At 39.8% G+C, this 20,290-nt stretch overlaps 1 protein-coding gene across 2 annotated transcripts in view; it reads right to left on the bottom strand.

The window, feature by feature from the left end:
* PTGR2 (prostaglandin reductase 2) overlaps nt 1–18,883 on the bottom strand; it is a 28,628-nt gene extending 9,745 nt beyond the window's left edge. The window contains exons 1-4 of one of the 2 annotated variants that reach the window (XM_021679549.1): nt 18,675–18,883; nt 12,907–12,990; nt 11,336–11,454; nt 1,822–2,013 (exon numbers count right to left, since the gene is read on the bottom strand). In XM_021679549.1, the coding sequence (XP_021535224.1) occupies nt 1,822–2,013; nt 11,336–11,454; nt 12,907–12,943 (348 nt within the window). In that variant the 5' untranslated portion in view covers nt 12,944–12,990; nt 18,675–18,883. Of the gene's footprint in view, nt 1–1,821; nt 2,014–11,335; nt 11,455–12,906; nt 12,991–18,424; nt 18,451–18,674 lie in introns of those variants that run through there. The other variant, XM_021679550.1, reaches the window with a different exon arrangement.
* Between the last annotated feature and the right edge of the window lie 1,407 nt (nt 18,884–20,290).

The raw sequence follows: 20,290 nt of genomic DNA on the forward strand, positions 1-20,290 counted from the left end.
TATTAACATATAATGTATTATTTGTTTCAGGGGTATAGGTCTGTGATTCATCAGTCTTACATAATTCACAGCGCTCACCATAGCACATACCCTCTCTCTGTATCTGTTTTCTTATCTGTAAAGTTAGGAGGAATTGGATCAAGAGAAATGGTATGGAAAGACTCCCTACCATAAAAATTTTATAATAATTTTTCAAGAAATTGAATATTTTGGTAAAAACTTAATAAACCACCAAAAGTAATTAAGATTCACCATCTTAATTTGATTTGTACTTAAACTGTCATAAATAAAATGGCAGTTTGTATTCAGCAGTCTTAAACAGCTATCAGTTAAATCTAGTATGTACATAAAGGTAATTGAGATATTAAAGTCAACAATATTTAGAAAGGTCCACACAGAAATATTTCATGTAGGTAATAGTTATTTATTAGTAAAGCCAATATAAAAACATTGAAAGATATGTTTGTGTTAGCAAATATCCTTTCTCCATCCCTTTTGAATTCCTCTTCCTCATTTCTAATACCTGTGCCTAAAGCCTTTTAAGCTCTCCCCAACTGCTCCATTTCCCACCATAGCACAATGACAGGGAAAACCAGAACCTGCTGCATATTTCTTTTTCACTTCCTGGCTAAGAAATTTCTAGTTAAATATATTTTACTAGTACCATTAAGTTGAAAATTATTGTATAACATCTGCCACATATCATTTGCATCTTGTCACCTTTAACTGATAAGAACTTGTAATAATAAAAAGTACTAAGGGCACCTGGGTGGCTCAGTTGGTTAAGCGTCTACCTTCAGCTTGGGTCATGGTCCCAGGGTCCTGGGATCGAGCCCCATGTGGGGCTCCCTACTCAGTGGGGAGCTTGCTTCTCTCTCTCCCTCTCCCTGTGCCCCTCCCCCGTTCCCACTCGTGCTCTCCCTCTCTCAAATTAATTTTAAAAATTAAAAAATCTGGGCGCCTGGGTGGCTCAGTTGGTTAAGCAACTGCCTTCGGCTCAGGTCATGATCCCAGGGTCCTGGGATCGAGTCCCACATCGGGCTCCCTGCTCTGCAGGGAGCCTGCTTCTCCCTCTCCCACTCCCCCTGCTTGTGTTCCCTCTCTCGCTGTGTCTCTCTGTCAAATAAATAAATAAAATCTTTAAAAAAAAAATTAAAAAATCTTTTAAAAAAGTACTAAAATTTTATAAAACTTTTAAGAAAGTCTTAGTCATATTTCTCATAGCATCTAATTTCCACACTTATTTGTGAGAGAGCTACTGTGTTCATCTTGCACATGAGGAAACTAAGGGTCAAAGGCATAAAGTAACTTCCCTGATGACATATATTAGGTTGAATTACATGAAGCTGCCAGGTTTTATAGGTCAAAACAGACAAATATTGGTAATTTCACATGATTCAAGTAGTAGCAGAAACTGAACTCAGGACTTTGATAGAAAAAGTAATTTCAAGAACAAACCAAATGCATTTCTTAAGTCAAATGGCAATTTCTCAGGAAACTTTAAAGCACACAACTCTAAGGGGCCTTCTGGTTGTTGGCATAAAATATTTTTTGATGCTTACAATTCAGGTTTTATTTTATATATGCAAAATTTGAGAAATAAACACAGAAAACACCACCATCCACTAATAATCTTAAGAGCTGTCATATATAGTTAGGCCCACAGTGCAAAAGAAACAAAGGTTTTCCACATTTTGGAAGCTATCTAAAAGAAAACATATGCTTTTATTATTTTTCCCTGATAACAAACTGAATGCCAAATTCACAAAGTAAAAATTAATGGGGGAGGGGGGAATCCAGATATTGTATATTATATATCACCTTTTCAAGGCTATTTCCATCCAGAATAACCTTGGTTTGCCAGGGCCAATATAAAGAAATCACAAAATCGCCTTTGGTAAAATTTATGTGTTTGCTTTCTTCTACAATCCCAATACCTCCACCATCAACCACTTGAGACAACTGCCAAGCTCTTATATAATCAGTACCAGTGTCTTCATTCATTCTGCAACGCTAAAAAAGAAAAACGTTGATTAGAATAATTCTGCCTGATAATACTGGCCAGTTTATTAATTTACCTGGTGACTAAAAGAAAGGTATATAGTCAGTAATGTTAAATAAAGTCTTAGTCAAACAAATCATATTTATCTTAAATTCTATCTTCCTTTCAGTTATTTTTTATCCTGAAAAAAAGATGTATCCCCTCTCTAATCAGTAAAGAAGTACAATTAGAAAGGTCCACAACTTTGTGAACAGACTAAAAACCACTGAATTGTACACTTTTTTTTAAGTTTATTTATTTATCTACTTATTTTTAGTCATCTCTACACCCATCATGGGGCTTGAACTCATGACCCCAAGATCAAGAGTCGCATGCTCTTCTGACTGAGCCAGCCAGGCGCCCCTTAATTGTACACTTTAAATGTATAAACTGTATGATAGATGAATTATATTTCAATAAAGCTGTTAAAATTTTTAAACAATTAAAGAAATGTAAGTACTAATACATTACACTAGCAAAAATAATACAAAATACTGTGTCAATGGCTTCAATGGATTGTGGCAAATTACCTACACTTACATGTTGCTATTACGAAACTGTACATTTTTTATAGAAAACAAACTGGCAACATATAGACCATAATACTACTCATTTCTATTGGCCTAGTGATTCTGCTTCCTCAATGAAAATAACCCAAGAAGAAATGAAACTATTTTTACACAGTTGTTCATCACAATTTCAGGCCAAGCATCACATCATACCCCCTAACCTTAGGTGGATGTTCTCTTTATTCTATGAAGACAAAATATCACAGTGGCACCACACCTTTCCACAGGACTAGAGCTAAAGATATCTCTGGGAAGCAATCAAGGCTTTCTTCTTCTCTGTGGCTCACTCTTGCCCACTCATGAAGGCCAAGATGTAGAGGCCCACAGTGTGGTCCAGGAGATAGAAAAGATAGAAGGCTACTTGATTAAGGGGCCCCATGTGGTATAGTTTTCACCAGGGAAAAGGACCAAACAGGGAATTGAGGCAGAAGCTTCTATGACAATACACTTCTGCTAGTGTGCCCCTCCCAAGTATTCTTAGAAAGCAAGAGTAACAGCCACTGAATACTGCCAGAGCAAGGACCTGACCCTCTTTCTCTTCTTTTTTAAGGTAATATATTTTTATTTTTTAAAGTAATCTCTACACCCAGTGTGGGGCTCGAACTAACAACCGTGACATCAAGAGTAGTTCACATGCTCTACTAGGACCTGACTCTTAAACAAGGCTAACAGAAAAAACAGGAACAAGTAATTCTCCATGGGTGAGCAAATGATGTCAACACAATAGAATTTTTTTTTTTTTTTAAAGATTTTATTTATTTGACAGAGAAAGACACAGCGAGAGAGGGGAACACAAGCAGGGGGAGTGGGAGAGGGAGAAGCAGGCTCCCAAGGAGCAGGGAGCCCGACGCGGGGCTCGATCCCAGGACCCTGGAATCATGACCTGAGCCGAAGGCAGACGCCTCACGACTGAGCCACCCAGGCGCCCCACAATAGAATATTATATAGCCACCAAAATAATGATATTTGGACTGGTTTTTCATATGAAAGTATGTACATAAAGTCACTTAAATATCAAAGTAGTATATATACATTAAATACAACCATGTAAAATACTGTGTACACATGGTGATTAAAATTAATTATGATCTTGCTTAATAAGGGCAGGAAGTAATGATGCCAGCTGTCAGCACAGTAAGAATAAGAACTAATAAATGGATTTGGAAATTTGAAAAAAAAAATAAATAAAATAAAATTAGTTATGAATTTGGATATATTATTTTTTTAAGAACAATGTCTAGTAAAAGCAACCAAAATTATTTTCTTTCCTCCTTCAATACTTAATAAACACCATGCTAGTGACTGGAAATATAGTGATAAATAAGACCTCTGTCTCCGTAAGTTTACTCTTTATTAGGGAAGACAGACATCTAGTAACTACACAGATAATTCTTCATTACAACTGGGATAAAAGCTATAGATGAAGGTACTGTTTTGAGAAAATTTAACAGAGGAGGACTAGTCTGAGGGATCAAGGTAATTTACCAAAGCAAATCCTTTTAATGCAGGCTTTGAGGGAATAACAGGAGTTGGCCACGTAATGGGAGAGGCGTGGGAGGAAGACAGAGGGACAGCATGTATGAAGGCCTGTTTTAATTCGTACTCGGGATTTTTAGACAGGTATAGTAAAACAACAGACACGGAGACAACTGCCTTGAAGGAAGTTTATTACTTACAATTCCCAAGAGGAGGAGCCCTGTGTGGTAACACAGGGCCACACAGGGAAGTACCAGAGTTAGTCAGGAAGAAAAAGCAGCAACAGGAGAGCATAGCCCAGAGTCTTTTTTTTTTTTTTTTAAAGATTTTATTTATTTATTTGACAGAGAGAGACACAGCGAGAGAGGGAACACAAGCAGGCGGAGTGGACAGGGAGAAGCAGGCTTCCCGCTGAGCAGAGAGCCCAATGGGGGGCTCGATCTCAGGACCCCGGGATCATGACCTGAGCCGAAGGCAGACGCTTAACGACTGAGCCACCCAGGCGCCCCTGGCCCAGAGTCTTTACTGTGGTTTCAGGGGGAAGAAATGGGCAAGACAGGGTAGGCAAACTTGAGTAAGTTTAGGATTAGACAGTTTGAATAATTTCCGTGGGCTCTGGCTTATAGGAGTGGTCCCTAGTTGTCTGGCACCTGGCCCTTTGGTGATTTGGGGCACAGAAAATATTGGGTTGGTGTGTGAGAATTAGATGAAGGAAGTGGTTGGTATGTTCCAGGCAAGATGTTTGTTATCTCTAAAAATATGCTGGTAGGGGCAGTCTCTCCAGGATTAGGAAGACCCCTAAGATATGAAAGCATTAAAAAATACAGAAAAGGGAAAACAGGGCTAATATAAGCCTTGAGCAAAAAGGGCCACTGGTGTGTTACACACAATAAGAGGCCCAGTGTGGCCAGGGTACAAGAGGAAGAAGTAAAGTAGGGTATGGTAAGGCTGGGCAGGCAAACAGGGACGAGACTATGTAGCCTCTTTTTTTTTTCATCAGCAAGTATTTATTTATTCTATGAGTACAGTGTTATGGTAGATCTTGTTAACAACTGACCTAACATTTCATTAGGCTATTTTGATTTATTTTTTTAATTTTATTTTATTATGTTAATCACCATACATTACATCATTAGTTTTTGATGTAGTGTTCCATGATTCACTGTTTGCGTATAACACCCAGTGCTCCATTCAATACGTGCCCTCTTTAATACCTATCACCAGGCTAACCCATCCCCCCACCCCCCTCCCCTCTAGAACCCTCAGTTTGTTTCTCAGAGTCCATAGTCTCTCATGGTTCATCTCCCCCTCCAATATCCCCCCCTTCATTTTTCCCTTCCTAGTATCTTTTTTTTTTTTTAAGATTTTATTTATTTATTTGACAGAGAGAGACAGAGCAAGAGAGGGAACACAAGCAGGGGGAGTGGGAGAGGGAGAAGCAGGCTTCCCGCAGAGCAAGGAGCCCGATGCGGGGCTCGATCCCAGGATCCTGGGATCACGACCTGAGCCGAAGGCAGCCACTTAACCAACTGAGCCAACCAGGTGCCCCTATCTTTTTTTTTTTTTAACATATAATGTATTATTTGTTTCAGAGGTACACGTCTGTGATTCATCAGTCTTACACAATTCACAGCGCTCACCATAGCACATACCCTCCCCAATGTCTATCACCCAGCCACCCCACCCCTCCCACCCCCACCACTCCAGCAACCCTCAGTTTGTTTCCTGAGATTAAGAATTCCTCATATCAGTGAGATCATATGATACATGTCTTTCTCTGACTGACTTATTTCACTTAGCATAATACCCTCTAGTTCCATCCACGATGTGCTGTGTGTGTGTATATATATATATACATACACACACACACACACACACACAATGGAATATTATGCAGCCATCAAAAACCCCGAAATCTTGCCATTTGCAACAGACTATGTAGCATCTTAGACCATGTCCAGAACATTAGTCTTTATCTCAAGACTAAAGGAAAGCCATTAAAGATAAAGGTGACATGATTAGTTGCTTTGTAAAAATATCTTTCTGGCTGCAGTGTGGAAGACCATCTAAGGGGGCAAAGAGTGTATGCAAGGATACCCCATTGGGAGAGGAAACAATGGTCATTCAGACTAGGTAGATGTCCTTGGAATTTACGGGGAAGTGTACTGAATTGAGATGTACTTAGAAGTAGGATCTGCAGGACCTGAGGTTGACTGACAGAATGACTACAGAGAACAAAGAGACAAAATTCTCAAGAAAAACTCAGTGCTTTGTAGCATGAAATGAGTGGATGGAGGAGCTATATACTTCCCTAGAGGAAAAAGAGGTTTTCTGTTTTTGTTGTTTTGAGGTTGAGGGTATTTAGAAGTGGAGGTCATGAATTCAATTCATGTCATAATCTTAGTTGTTTCATCATCTCTCCTAAAATCTTTGGGTCATAAATTTCTCTCACTGTAAGACTCTCAGAGGGAATTCTGCTGAATAGGAAGTTTGTTCCAACTTAAAGAATACTGTGTAAAACACATCCTTTCTGCTTGTTTTCAACTATTCCTTTTTGACTGCTCTGTTTGATTTTTAAAACCCTTCTAACCTTGAACCTTGGCTTTATTTTGGTAAATTTTATTCTCTTAATTTACTTTGTACTTATTATCCTGGGCTTAAATGACATGCTTTACATTTTGTTCATCAGGACATGGGTAATCCTTTGTGCCCTGAGCTATGTCTTATACGCTGATTGGTGAAGTCTTAAGAAATCCAAACCAGGGGCGCCTGGGTGGCTCAGTTGGTTGGGCGACTGCCTTCGGCTCAGGTCATGGTCCTGGAGTCCCGGGATCGAGTCCCGCATCGGGCTCCCTGCTCGGCAGGGAGTCTGCTTCTCCCTCTGACCCTCCTCCCTCTCGTGCTCTCTGTCTTTCATTCTCTCTCTCGCAAATAAATAAATAAAATCTTTAAAAAAAAAAAAAAAAGAAAGAAATCCAAACCAGTCATCATCAAGAATTGACTCTAAATACTAAATAGTGCACTGTCATTTTTCTCTTGAATTTGTGGTAATTATTCTCCTCATGTGATTTGCTTAGCACAGTGTTGAGTGTGTTGAGAGTGTTGAGGCCCATAGCTTGACTGAGCTTGTCTTAGCTGCCATTGAAAGGTGGAGCATCTTTAGGTCTGTGGGAAATCAATGACCTAATTTACCCCTCTGTATCAACTTGAACATTTGTCTATTTAGAATGTTCTAGACCAATCACCACCTCATTTCCCTAGCCCATAAAGAAAAATTTCTTCCTAGCCCAGGGAAGAATCAATTTGCTTTCCACTGTTAGCATAATCGAGTGTGACTGGTGTCACTCAAAGAGGCTGAACTGCACTCCTGGATCAGAGGGAAAAGGAGCCTTCCCAAAGCTACAACTCTCCTGGCAGAAAACGGCACTTTTCTTCAGGATTTTCTTTATCCCTTACAACGGCACTTTAAAAGCCAAAAGGAGGAGGCAAGCAGACAGTACAGAAACAGTAATACAGAAAGAGATTATAAATTGCTTATTTGTTTCTTTGGCCAACTTTCTACTTTTCACAGACTAATGTATAAGAGCTTTCTGAATGTCGTTCATTATCATCTTTTTTCTTATTTATACTGCAAATTTTTCTAAGTTTGCCATTTATCTTTTGATTTTGTACATGCTATTTTATTGTGTCTTACAAAATACAGTGTTTTTTTTTAAGTAGTCATATTTATCAATCATGTTTTTTCGTATTAGCTGGGTTTGCTGTCATTCTTACAAAGTCTTTCATTCCCCAACACCATTCAATTGTTTACCCAGACATATACAGGGAGAGAGAATCTTTTTTTTTTTTTTAATGTTAGTCACCATACATTACATCATTAGTTTTTGATGTAGTGTTCCATGATTCATTGTTTGTGAATAACACCCAGTGCTCCAAGCAATACGTGCCCTCCTTAATACCCATCACCCGGTTAACCCATCCCCCCACCCTCCGAGAGAATCTTAAGCAGGCTCCACATCCAGTGCAGAGCCAATGCATAACCTGAGATCATGACCTGAAGTCAAGAGTCAGATGCTTGGGGCGCCTGGGTGGCTCAGTCGTTAAGCGTCTGCCTTCGGCTCAGGTCATGATCCCAGGGTCCTGGGATCGAGCCCTGCGTCGGGCTCCCTGCTCTGTGGGAAGCCTGCTTCTCCCTCTCCCACTCCCGCTGCTTGTGTTCCCTCTCTCGCTGTATCTCTCTCTGTCAAATAAATAAAATCTTTAAAAAAAAAAAAGAGTCAGATGCTTAACAACTGAGCCACCCAGGTGCCCCCTAAAATTTTTTATAGTTTCATTTTTTTTCTTTAATTTTTTTATTATCTCTTGGAATTTATTCTAGTGAAGGATTGAGCTAAGAATGTAATTTTTTCCCAAAAGTATACAGTCAACTGATCCAACACAGTTTATTGAATAAGCTATCCTGATTTTCTTTCTTTCTTTTTTTTTTTAAAGATTTATTTATTTGAGGGCGCCTGGGTGGCTCAGTTGGTTGGGCGACTGCCTTCGGCTCAGGTCGTGATCCTGGAGTCCTGGGATCGAGTCCCGCATCGGGCTCCCTGCTCAGCGGGGAGTCTGCTTCTCCCTCCCCCATCTCATGCTCTCTCTCTCTCTCATTCTCTCTCTCAAATAAATAAATAAAATCTTTAAAAAAAAAAAAGATTTATTTATTTGACACAGAGAGAGAGATAGCAAGAGAGAGAGAAAGAGAGAAAGAGCACAAGCAGGGGGAGCGGCAGGCAGAGGGAGAAGCAGGCTTCCTGCATGAGCAGGGAGTCCGATGCGGGGCTCGATCCCAGGACTCTGGAATTATGACCTGAGCTGAAGGCAGTGGTTTAACCAACTGAGCCACCCAGGTTCCCCTAAGCTATCCTGATTTTCTTTTAACTTTTTATTTTACATAAATACTCACAGGAAGCTGTAAAATTAGTACAATGAACAGAAATTAATGAAATGGACAATAAGAAAACAATACAGAAAATCAACAAAACCAAAAGTTGGTCCTTTGAAAAATTAACAAAACTGACAAAGTTTTAGCTAAACTGACCAAGAAAAAATAGACAAGACTTAAATTACTAAAATCAGGAATGAAAGAAAGGGTATTACTACCTGTCTTTCAGAAATAAAAAAGGATTATAAGGAAATACTAAGAACTGTATGCTAATAAATTACACAACTTAGATGAAATGGACAAATACCCAGAAGCTGACTCAAGAAGAAACAGAAAATCTTAGTAGACCTAAAACAAAGATATTGAACTAGTAATTTTAAAACTCTCCAAAAAGAAAACCCAGGCCACATAGCTTCATTGATGAATTCTACCAATCTATTCAAGAATACCAATTCTTCACAAACTCTTCCAAAAACAGAAGAGGAGAGAACATTTCCCAACCCATTCTGAGGCCCATAGTACCCTGATACCAAAGTCAGGCAAACACATCACAAGAAAACAATAGACCATGAATATAGTCTCATAACCTTAAATGGACACAAAAAAACTCAACAAAATAGTAGCAAACTTCCAACAACATACTGGGGCACCTAGGTGGCTCAGTCACCCACATCGAGCCCCACACTGGGCTTCACACTCAGAGTAGAGTCTGCTTGTCCCTCTCCCTCTGCTCCTCCTTCCGTTTGTGCATGCACACACACACATTCTCCCTCTCTCTCTCAAATAAATAAGTAAATAAATCTTAAAAAAAAAATCTTAGGGGCACCTGGGTGGCTCAGTTGGTTAAACGTCCACCTTTGGCTCTGGTCATGATCCAAGGGTCTTGGGATCGAGCCCTGCATCGGGCTCCCTGCTCAGCGGGGGGCCTGCTTCTCCCTCTGCTCCCTGCCTGGGCTGTCTCTCACTATCCCTGTCTCTCTCAAAAAATAAATAAAATCTTAAAAAAAATAAATAAATCCAACAACATATCAAGGAATTATACACCAGGAACAAGTGTCATTTATTCCAAGAATGCAAGACTGATTTAACATCTAAAAATTAATATAATAAGCCATATCAATAGATTAAAAAGCAAAACCACATGATCATCTCAACAGAAGCAGAAAATGCATATGACAAAATCTAAAACTTCTGAGGGGAGGGAGTAAGGAGGACTTCATTATTTAATGGACACAGAATTTCTGTTTTGGATGATGAAAAAGTTCTGGAAATGGAAAGTGGTAATGGCTGCACAACATTGTGAACGTTCTTAATGCCACTGAATTATACACTTGAAAATTGTTAAAATGGTATATTTTGTTATATATATCTTATCACAATAAAAAAAACAAAAAACATCCCTTTATGATAAAACACTCAACAAACCAGGAACCAAATCAGGAATAGGAGGAAATCTCCTTAACCTGATAAAGGGTATCTACCAAATCCCACATCATACTTAATGGTAAAAGACTGAATGCTTTCTCCCTAAGATCTAGGAACAAAATAAAGATGTCCACTCTCACCTCTTCTATGTAACACTGTACTGGAGGTTCTAATCAGGCAAGAAGATGAAATAAAAAGCATTTGTACAGGAAAAGGAGAAGCAAAAACTATCTCGGTATAGTCTAAGTCCATGTGCCTGAGGGCTTCTCAGCAGCAGTCCTAAACAGTATTTTTCAATAAATCTCCTTTCTCTAAAAGTGAGTCTGTTCCTTCAAAAAGAGACCAACTAGCGGGGTGCCTGGGTGGTGCAGGCAGTTGGTTAAGCTTCCGACTCTTGGTTTTGGCTCAGATCGTGATCTCAGGGTAATGAGACTGAGCCCCGTGTCGGGCTCAGTGCAGAGTCTGCTTCAGTTTCTCTCTCCCTCTGCCCCTCCCCACCGCTCTCTCTAAAATACATAAATAGGTCTTTTAAAAAAAGAAGAGACCAACTAGAATAAAGGTCTTATACACAGCCTGCCTTGTAAACTAGATCAATCTGAGAGAATGTCCAATCCTAATTTACTATCTTTAAGCTTTATTTACTACTGGGAAGTGATCTGGACATTTGAAAGAACCTGATTAACCACATGTACTACTATTATGAAAACATTCTTCTATAACATTCCTTCATAACACTAGTGAATTTAAAAACAAAGGCAACCTGTAATTCCCAGGTATCAAGATATAATTGCTCACATATTTATTAATCATAAGGATTGCACAATAAAATTGAGATGCAACATGCAAAATATGAAAATAAAATTAATTTTCACCAAGTCACAAAATCCTGATTCTTACCATGTATGGATCCACAGAAAGATAAAGAGTTCTCACTTGTACTTGTCCTTCATTGATATTATCTGATAAATTTACTTCTTCTACTCGGAAATTTTCTGCCACTGGATTACCATTTTTTCCTAAAATATTAAGGAAAATATAAAATCAAAAAGTTACTTTCCTATGTAGTTATTTATTATTCGTTAGGGGGTAACTCTAGGATTCAGATAACTCCCCTTTAATACAGACATGAATAAATCTATATTGTTTTGTAATTTCTCTGTAATACAGTATAAATTCTTCAAATAGTTTCAATTGCTCTTGATTTTCCCCAAGAAGTTCCTGTGGAATATTGCTAACAACCTCAAAATTTCTTTTTAAAGATGATTACAGATAAATCACCTCATCTGTTTTAAAATTATAGGATTTCAAAACGTGAAAACTCACAGCCAGTTTAAATTATGAAAATCCAAAATTTACAAGGTAGCAGAAACACCACATCAGCCAAAACAAATAGTTAACTTTCCTTCCTCATTTTAAGAAGAAATGGAAACTTAAATGAATGCAATTTTTTTAAAAAGTAAAGTCTTGGGGCACCTGGCTGGCTCAGTTGGTGGAGCATGCAACTCTTGATCTCAAGGTTGTGGGTTCAAGCCCCACACTGGTGTGGAGCCTATTTTAAAATAAATTAAAAAGTCTTGAAAACTAGAAAATTTGAAATACTGAAAGAAAAATCTGTAAGCAGAATATGCCATCACTAAAAGTGTATTCTCACTCAGTTATGTTTAATATAAGCAAACTTCCTATTGATTAAATCATCAAATGTCTAAGGTGGGAACAGAATATAAACATTTTAATCTAACAGCTCACTTTACTAAAACTGAAGTCAGAAAAGGTAAGTGGGGGCGGGGAGGAAAAACAGACAAGGTAAGTGATTTCCCCAGGCCACACACTAAGTAAACAGTAAAACCAAAGCAGCACGCACCCAAACCTCCCAGGTTATTTCCACACCTAAGTTCCTATGATTCAGGTTAGATGTCACCACAGACATAGGTCAGTGCTTTTCACATAAAACAGAAAGGCAAATTTTAAGAATCAGTGATACATACTACAAAGAAAAAACAAAAGCTATATATATTTGTAGTATAACCTTTTAAATATAATAATTCCAAAATACCTTTTCTTCTTCAACAAACAGCCTTGATAAATAAGTAACCACTTTAAAAACTGATATTACATTGCTTAAAGAGTTTCTTCTAGTATCTCTACTACGGTTAATATCTTCCTAACTTAATTTACCACATTGACTATTACTTTTTGTTCCTTCATTTTCATTAATAATTATCAAAGACTGGGGTGCCTGGGTGGCTCAGTTAGTTCACTGTCCCACTACTGATTTCTGCTCAGGTCATGATCTCAGAGTAATGGGATCCACGGACCTTGGGCTCCGTGCTCAGCAGGGAGTCTACTTGAGATTCTCTCCTTCCCCCTCTCCTTCTGCCCCTCCCTCTGCTGTCTCATAAATAAATCCTTAAAAATAACAATAATTATCAAAGACCACAGCTGTTCATTCATCACAGACAAATACATACCAGGTCGGGAATTCAATACCACTCTTTGTACAATCATCACCTTGCTGCACAGTGGTCTCACAAGATTTCTGTATAAAATAACTCCTATAAACAGAAAAGTTTTTAAATCACAGAGTTTTAAAATATTCAGCAATTTAAAAAAAAAAGCACGTATCAGGCTCCTTGCTCAGCAGGGGGTCTGCTTCTCCCTCTGACCCTCCCCCCTCTCATGTGCTCTCTCTCTCTCATTCTCTCTCTCAAATAAATAAATAAAATTAAAAAAAAAAAAAAAAAGCACATTTGTGTTTTTGAACAAGGAGAAGAAAAATCAAATTTAGGATCCAGAAAAGACATAGTCTGCTGTCAGAGTTTGCCTCTGCAAATATGTAAAGAAAGACTAAATCTAGTTAGAATTTTTGGCTAATAGGGGGACGCCTGGGTGGCTCAGTTGGTTAAGCGACTGCCTTCGGCTCAGGTCTGATCTTGGAGTCCCGGGATCGAGTCCCGCATCGGACTCCCTGCTCAGTGGGGAGTCTGCTTCTCCCTCTGACCCTACCCCTTCTCATGCACTCTCTCTCACTCTCTCTCACTCTCTCTATCTCAAATAAATAAATAAAATCTTAAAAAAAAAAAATTTTTGGCTAATAGGAACAAGTTCAAAAGACTAAGACAAAATGTTTTTGGCCTCATAATTCAAGCACATTCATTTTATACCATCATGAGTAAGCCTCCCACTGTGGCTTGGTTAAAAGAAAACATGATATATTCCTCCAGAGTCAAACAGTTAATCTAGTAGCAAAATAAAAACACTAGCTGCTTGAGATGTAACCAAATTTTCAAAAAATATTTTATTCATTTATCAAAATGGAAATTAACAGTTTTGTTTATAATAGAAGTAAAACATCAGAGGTGCTTGGCTGGCTCAGTTGGTGGAGCATGTGACTCTTGACCTCGGGATTCTGAGTTTGAGCCCCATGTTGGGTGTAGAAATTACTAAAAAAAAAATAAACTTAAAAAAAAAACAAGGAAAACATTAAAAGCATTTTTAAATCCTCACATCATAGGAAATTCTGTAATACAGAATGGCACAATAAGAAAGTAAAGGATCAGTTTATTCTGGATTTTCAATTTGAGCTAATGAAAGAAACAAAATGAAGTTCCAGTGCTGGCATTATCTGACGTGGGGGAAACAGCCCTGATCTTAGGGAGCGGTACTATGTGCCAAGCACTACTGGGAGTGCTATGAAATATATACACACACACACATATATTCATTTAATATTTCATGTATATATTCTTTTTTCAAAGCTTTTAAGTAATCTCCAGACCCAACGTGGGGCTCGACCTTACAATCCTGAGCTCAAGAGTCACATGCTCTACTGACTGATCCTACTAGTCCTGACTGATCCTGATCCCCAAATATATATACTCTTTTAATCTCCTAACAACCCTATTAAGTAGTATTATTATCCCCATTTTACAGAGGAGGAAACTGAGCCTTAAAGGGTTTAAGCACTTTCCTAAGGTGGTGGAGCTAAAATTCAAACCCAAGCTGCCTGACATTCCAGAGCCAATCTCTTAACTACTACATAAAAATTTCCATCCTGGGGGCGCCTGGGTGGCTCAGTCGTTAAGCATCTGCCTTCCGCTCAGGTCCTGATCCCAGGGTCCTGGGATCGAGCCCCACATCAGGCTCCCTGCTTGGCAGGGAGCCTGCTTCTCCCTCTCCCACTCCCCCTTGCTTGTGTTCCCTCTCTTGCTGTGTCTCTGTCAAATAAATAAAAATCTTAAAAAAAAAAAATTTCCACCCTGTACGTTTAAGTTGTTTGACTTCTAAAATGCTAAGCAAACTCTTTCTTAAAATTAATATACTTATTTACCACTTCTGTCTTCTCTCCTTAGATATTTTATCATCTTTAGTACTAACATTGAGAAGCCCGAAGGAAAACAATTTTATCAACCACTTATTTTTTATAACAATTGCAACATATTTAGCTCTTAACATCATTTCTAATTTTATACTGTAAAAGATTTTATACAGCAGCACACTTAGACATTTGACAACCATCTGTAAATCCATTTGACATTTAATAATCCTTTGCCTTGTATCACTGGGTAATTTTGTTTATGCATAACTCTACTCCTAATCCAGTTTCTAAGTTTGCAGGATATTTCAACTTCTTCATTTTTCTCTGTATCCTATAAAGTACCTAAGTATCCTAAATAAACCTGATATTCATATATACTCCAAAAAAAGTTAAATAATCATCACAGGGTATTTCTCAAATCTTGCTTACCATAGTATTTATACGGAGATAATTTATACAGAATTTTCACAAAGATTCCATTACTTATTCTTTAAAACAAAGTTATATAGGTAAATATATTACTATTCTCATTTTACAGGGAAAGCAGAGATACAGTTTGTACCCAAGATCACACGGCAGGTAAGCAGAGGAGTTGGGACTGGAATATAAATCTTCTCATACCAGATCTCGCATGCCTCCCTCTTTGCACTATTGTCCCACAATCTCCCACAAACAGGGTTTTTAGATATAGAGCCATATAATGATGTCCAACCCTCCTACAGGTACTCTTTCCTAGAGGAAGGGAATTCTACTCCCAATTAAGAACTAAATGATGTTAGCAACATTCAGTAAGACAGAAGGAAGAACACTGCTTTCTTTTTATAATATATGTATTTATAACCTCATTGGTTGTGACATTAATGGCTAGCTGCCCTCAATATCCTTTCTCTCTTTCATGCACAATGTTGCCCTGCTAAAAGACTGCATTTCCCAGTTTCCCCTTAAAACAATCCCAGACATCATCCTACTGCCAAAAATCCCTCGGTTTGGATCTCTGGTAACAGATTATTTTAAAAACAAATACTAGGGGTGCCTGGGTGGCTCAGTTGTTAAGCGTCTGCCTTCAGCTCAGGTCATGATCCCAGGGTCCGAGGTCCTGGGCTCGAGCCCTACATCATCGGGCTCCCCGCTCCGCGGGAAGCCTGTTCTCCCTCTCCCACTCCCCCTGCTAGTGTTCCCTCTCTCGCTGTGTCTCTTTCTGTCAAAAAATAAATAAAATCTTAAAAATAAATAAATAAACACTATACCATTAACCTGATAGAACTGTTAATATAGGTAATTCCTTAACATTATCTAATACCTAGTACATATTCAAATTCCCTGATTGTCTCAAACATGTCTTTTTTTTGCCAACTGTAGGCAATTTATTTAATTTTCCCCCTTTTTTAAATTTAAATTCAATTAACTAACATATAATGTATTATTGGTTTCAGAGGTAGAGGTCAGTGATTCATCAGTGTTATATAACACCCAGTGCCCATTACATCACGTGCTCTCCTTAATGTCTATCACCCAGTTACCCCAGCCCCCCACCTCCCTCCCCTCCAGCAACCCTCAAACATGTCTTTTCACAATTGGCTCATTAGAATCAGGATTCAAGGTTCACATACTACCTTTTGAGTCTCCTCTCCTTTTTTATTTCATGCCATCGATTGTTGAAGAAACATTTGTTGCTTAATTCCTTTGTCTATGGAATGTCCTTTGATTGCTTCCTCATGGTGTCATTTACCTCATTCTTCTATCTTCCCCATCCATACCCCCACCATCCCTGACTAGTAGTTAGACCTAGAGATTTGATTAGATGCAGGTTCAGTTTTTTAGGCAAGAATCTTTAAAGGTGATGCTGTGTGCATCCTATTTCATCACATCAAGAAGTCCAAAATATTTTGTGGGGCTAAACATATATATTTTTTTTTTATTTGACAGAGAGAGAGACAGCGAGAGAGGGAACACAAGCAGGGAGAGTGGGAGAGGGAGAAGCAGGCTCCCTGCCGAGCAGGGAGCCCGATGTGGGACACGATCCCAGGACCCTGGGATCATGACCCGAGCGGAAGGTAGACGCTTAACCGACTGAGCCACCCAGGTGCCCCTAAACATATTTTTAAAAGGAAATTTTCTATTGAATCACCTTATGTGTAAATTATGGAAGAATTAAAAAGCAAAATTTTCCAATTTGATGCTGGATCCAAAGGTAACTGCCCCAAAGTGGTTATTAACAGCACCATAATTTTCAAAGGAGTCTTCCCAAGTGAAGTTTCATATTTGCCCTCTTCCCTGATTACTTTCAATGTATGCTTTCCTTAAAATATGCACACTGTAGATTTGTCCAAATGCTGTTTATCAAATTAAAAGTACACTATTAAATTTCTCTCCTTCTGTATTAAATTAGAAAGTTTTCAACTGTCAAATACGAAAATTAACTAAAATAGGATAATTGCACAATATCCCTTGATAGGACAACAAACAACACATTTAAAAAATAAAGAACTTGATTTAGTAACAAAATTAAAATCTTAAAATATGACACACCTAGTTCTAGAGCTGAAAGGAGGACGTAGTGGTGGTGTGACATTCATCCCTAGTAGAGGAGTGGGGAGGGGACACTCAACTCTTTATTGACTGACATTAAGCACACCATGTTTGTTTGGTCTGATATTAAGTGGATTTCCAATTATGTTAATATACCAAAATAACACCAGATCAAGAATCAACTGAAAAATTCACTCCCGCCCCCGCATCAGGTTTCCCTGCTCAGCGGGGAGTCTGCTTCTTCTCTCCCTCTGCTGCTCCCCCTGCTTGTGCACGCTATCAAATAAATAAATAAAATCTTTAAGAAAAGAAAATTTCACTCCTATGCTGGTCATAAAGAGTGTGTTATTTGAGCGTCTACCCTGTAGCCTAGTATTAGGAAAAGGGCACTGAACTAAGGAGACAGAGTACTTGACTGGGTTCTAATCACGTGGGATCTTAGGAAAGGCTCTTCTCTCAACCAGTCTTCCGAAATGCTACTAAGTGCCAGAACTGGGCTAAAGTTTTTATAATCATTGTCTCGCTTAACCCCTCCACCCAACAACTCTATGAAGATGGTACTGTCATTTATCCCCATTTTCTAGACGAGGAAAGGGAGTAAACAGAGCGGTCGAATAACTTGCCCATGTTTGCACAACTGGTAATGACCGACACTGGAACCCACACTCAATCAAACACAATACATCCCACTTCCATAACATGAGCTTCTTAATATCTTTTTCAACAAAACACTTCCCTATCCTGATCTCGTTCAATTATCCTGCCATAAACGGCTCTGCTGACACGGCCTTGTTATAAAAGGTGGAAATCTCTGGGATTTCCTCCACTCTTTCTGGCTCGCTGGTCGCTCCCTCTCCTTCTGAGTGTTCTGGTTTCCTCCTCCTGCCCAAGTCTAATATCTGGGGATTCCTGCCTGGCTCTTCCCCTTTCCCATACTGACCTCCCCTTCCTCTCTGGCTCCCACTACCAACCATTCACACGGAAATTAATAAAAATCTGCGTCTACAGCCCAAATTTCAAACTGGCTTCCCTGACTGTAAGCGCCGAGAGGATAGGGATTTGTGTCCACGATTTATGTTCACTCTGTATGGCACATGATAGGGGGCTCAATAAAATGTGTTAAATGAACGTCCCAGACGCACCTTAAACACAATTACGTCCAAACTCGAGGTTGCTTACTCCCAACAGTTAAGTAAAAAAAAAAATCTGCCTCTGTTCCTTCTGGAGCATTCCCTAGCCTAGCGACCTAGGCAATAACGCCCGCGTCTCCGCAGCTCCGGAAAAAAAATGGAGGCCACCCTGGCTCCTCGATCCTCCCACACCCGGAAGGCGCGAGCCAGCCCAGGGTTCCCCGGCCAGCAGCTGTGGGGCCGCCCCTCTCCCGGCACTCACCCCCACGCAGCTGGGGAGGAAATCTCGCGCGGCGCGTGGAGCTTGCGAGGGGGCTGCCGCGCGACCTCGGGCCTCCGAACCCAGTACGCAGGCGCACTGCTAGACCTCTGCTCCTCGCCTCCGCCCCCTCCGCTCCAGCGGCTGGCTTTTACAGTTTAGGCAAGTTTTCTGGGTTCCCACGTTTCGGAGAGAGGTGGGGAAGGTGCGGAGTTTTAAAGGATCCTCACTTGTCTGGGCAGTGTGTTGTGGGGTTTTTTGTTGTTGCTGGCGGGGGAGGGGCAGAGGTCTGAGCCCAAATCAAGAGTGGGTGGCGTACCTGACTGAGCTACTCAGGAATTTAATTTGTTGTATGGACTTCTCTCTGAGCCTCAGATTGGGGAAAATTACAGTGAGACAGCGGCCATCAAGCCTATCCCTGGTTTTATAGGCAGGGAAACTGAGACTTGGAGAGCTGATGTGGTTGGACCACTCACTTTTCTGCTGGTTAGGGGCAATGTTGGGGTTAAAATTGCCTCTCCAGATTGCTGGGCTAGGACCTTTCCCTTACAACAGGGCTGTCTTTTCTTTCACAAAGAATCCCAGCTTCCTCAAAGATGGATTACCCAGTGTTGAAAGAGGAATTCAACTGGTTCCTTTTTGACTTTCTAATTGATTAAATTCTTTCAAGTCTATCTCCTAACTCAGGCAAAAGATCCTGCAGGCAAAGCATCCCCTCAAGCAGTAAGGACTGCCCTGAGCCAGCAAGACCCCAGTGACTGACTCCAAGACAATGACTGATGTGACCTTTACTGCCCACCTGCACATACCCATGACCTTTGCCCCACATTTTCCTTATATAAACCTGGAAGTATTTTCAGCACTTTGGAGGCAGTCTTTGAGACACTAGTCCACTGTTTTCCCAGTGTTAGCCTCACTGAAATAAAATGCCTTTCTCCTTTCACCTTTTGTCTCTCTGCCTTTGGATTTTATTAGCGGCAAGTGGCCAAACCTGGTCAAATCCCCAGAGCCAGGTACCCTTGCACCCCTGTGCCCCTGCTACAGTGTGAACTGATTTCTCAATTTCATTAATTATTAATTGCCTTTTGTGTTGAACTGGGTTGAGCAAGACTTATTCCTAAGACAGCTTGGATCCCCAGGGACTTTAATAAACCCTAAGAGAGACCATTCTGAATTAGGCAGGTGAAGGAATTGCTATTTATATTGTATTCATGTCAGAGCTAATAGCTCAGCATACATCATGGTATTCAGTAGCTGAATGATGACTGGGGTAGTGAGCAAGAGGGTAAGAATCATTCAACAGGTTGGAGCTTCTGGTAGCTTTATCTCTTAAAAATTTTTTTTAAGATTTTATTTATTTATTTGACAGAGAGCACAAGCCCGGGGAGCAGCCCGCAGAGGGAGAGGGAGAAGCAGGCTCCCTGCTGAGCAGAGAGCCCAACACGCCACTCCATCCCAGGACCTTGGGATCACGACCCAAGGCAAAGGCAGACGCTCAACCGACTGAGCCACTCAGGTGCCCCTCATCTCTGAAATTTTTAACTTCCTTTGAGAAAGCTTCAGGAAAGGACTGGAAAGATTATAGTACTTTGCAAACTCAGGCAGGAGCTTATCTCTTA

Source organism: Neomonachus schauinslandi, chromosome 9 (genome assembly GCF_002201575.2).
Source record: "Neomonachus schauinslandi chromosome 9, ASM220157v2, whole genome shotgun sequence".
Classification (NCBI taxonomy): domain Eukaryota; kingdom Metazoa; phylum Chordata; class Mammalia; order Carnivora; family Phocidae; genus Neomonachus; species Neomonachus schauinslandi.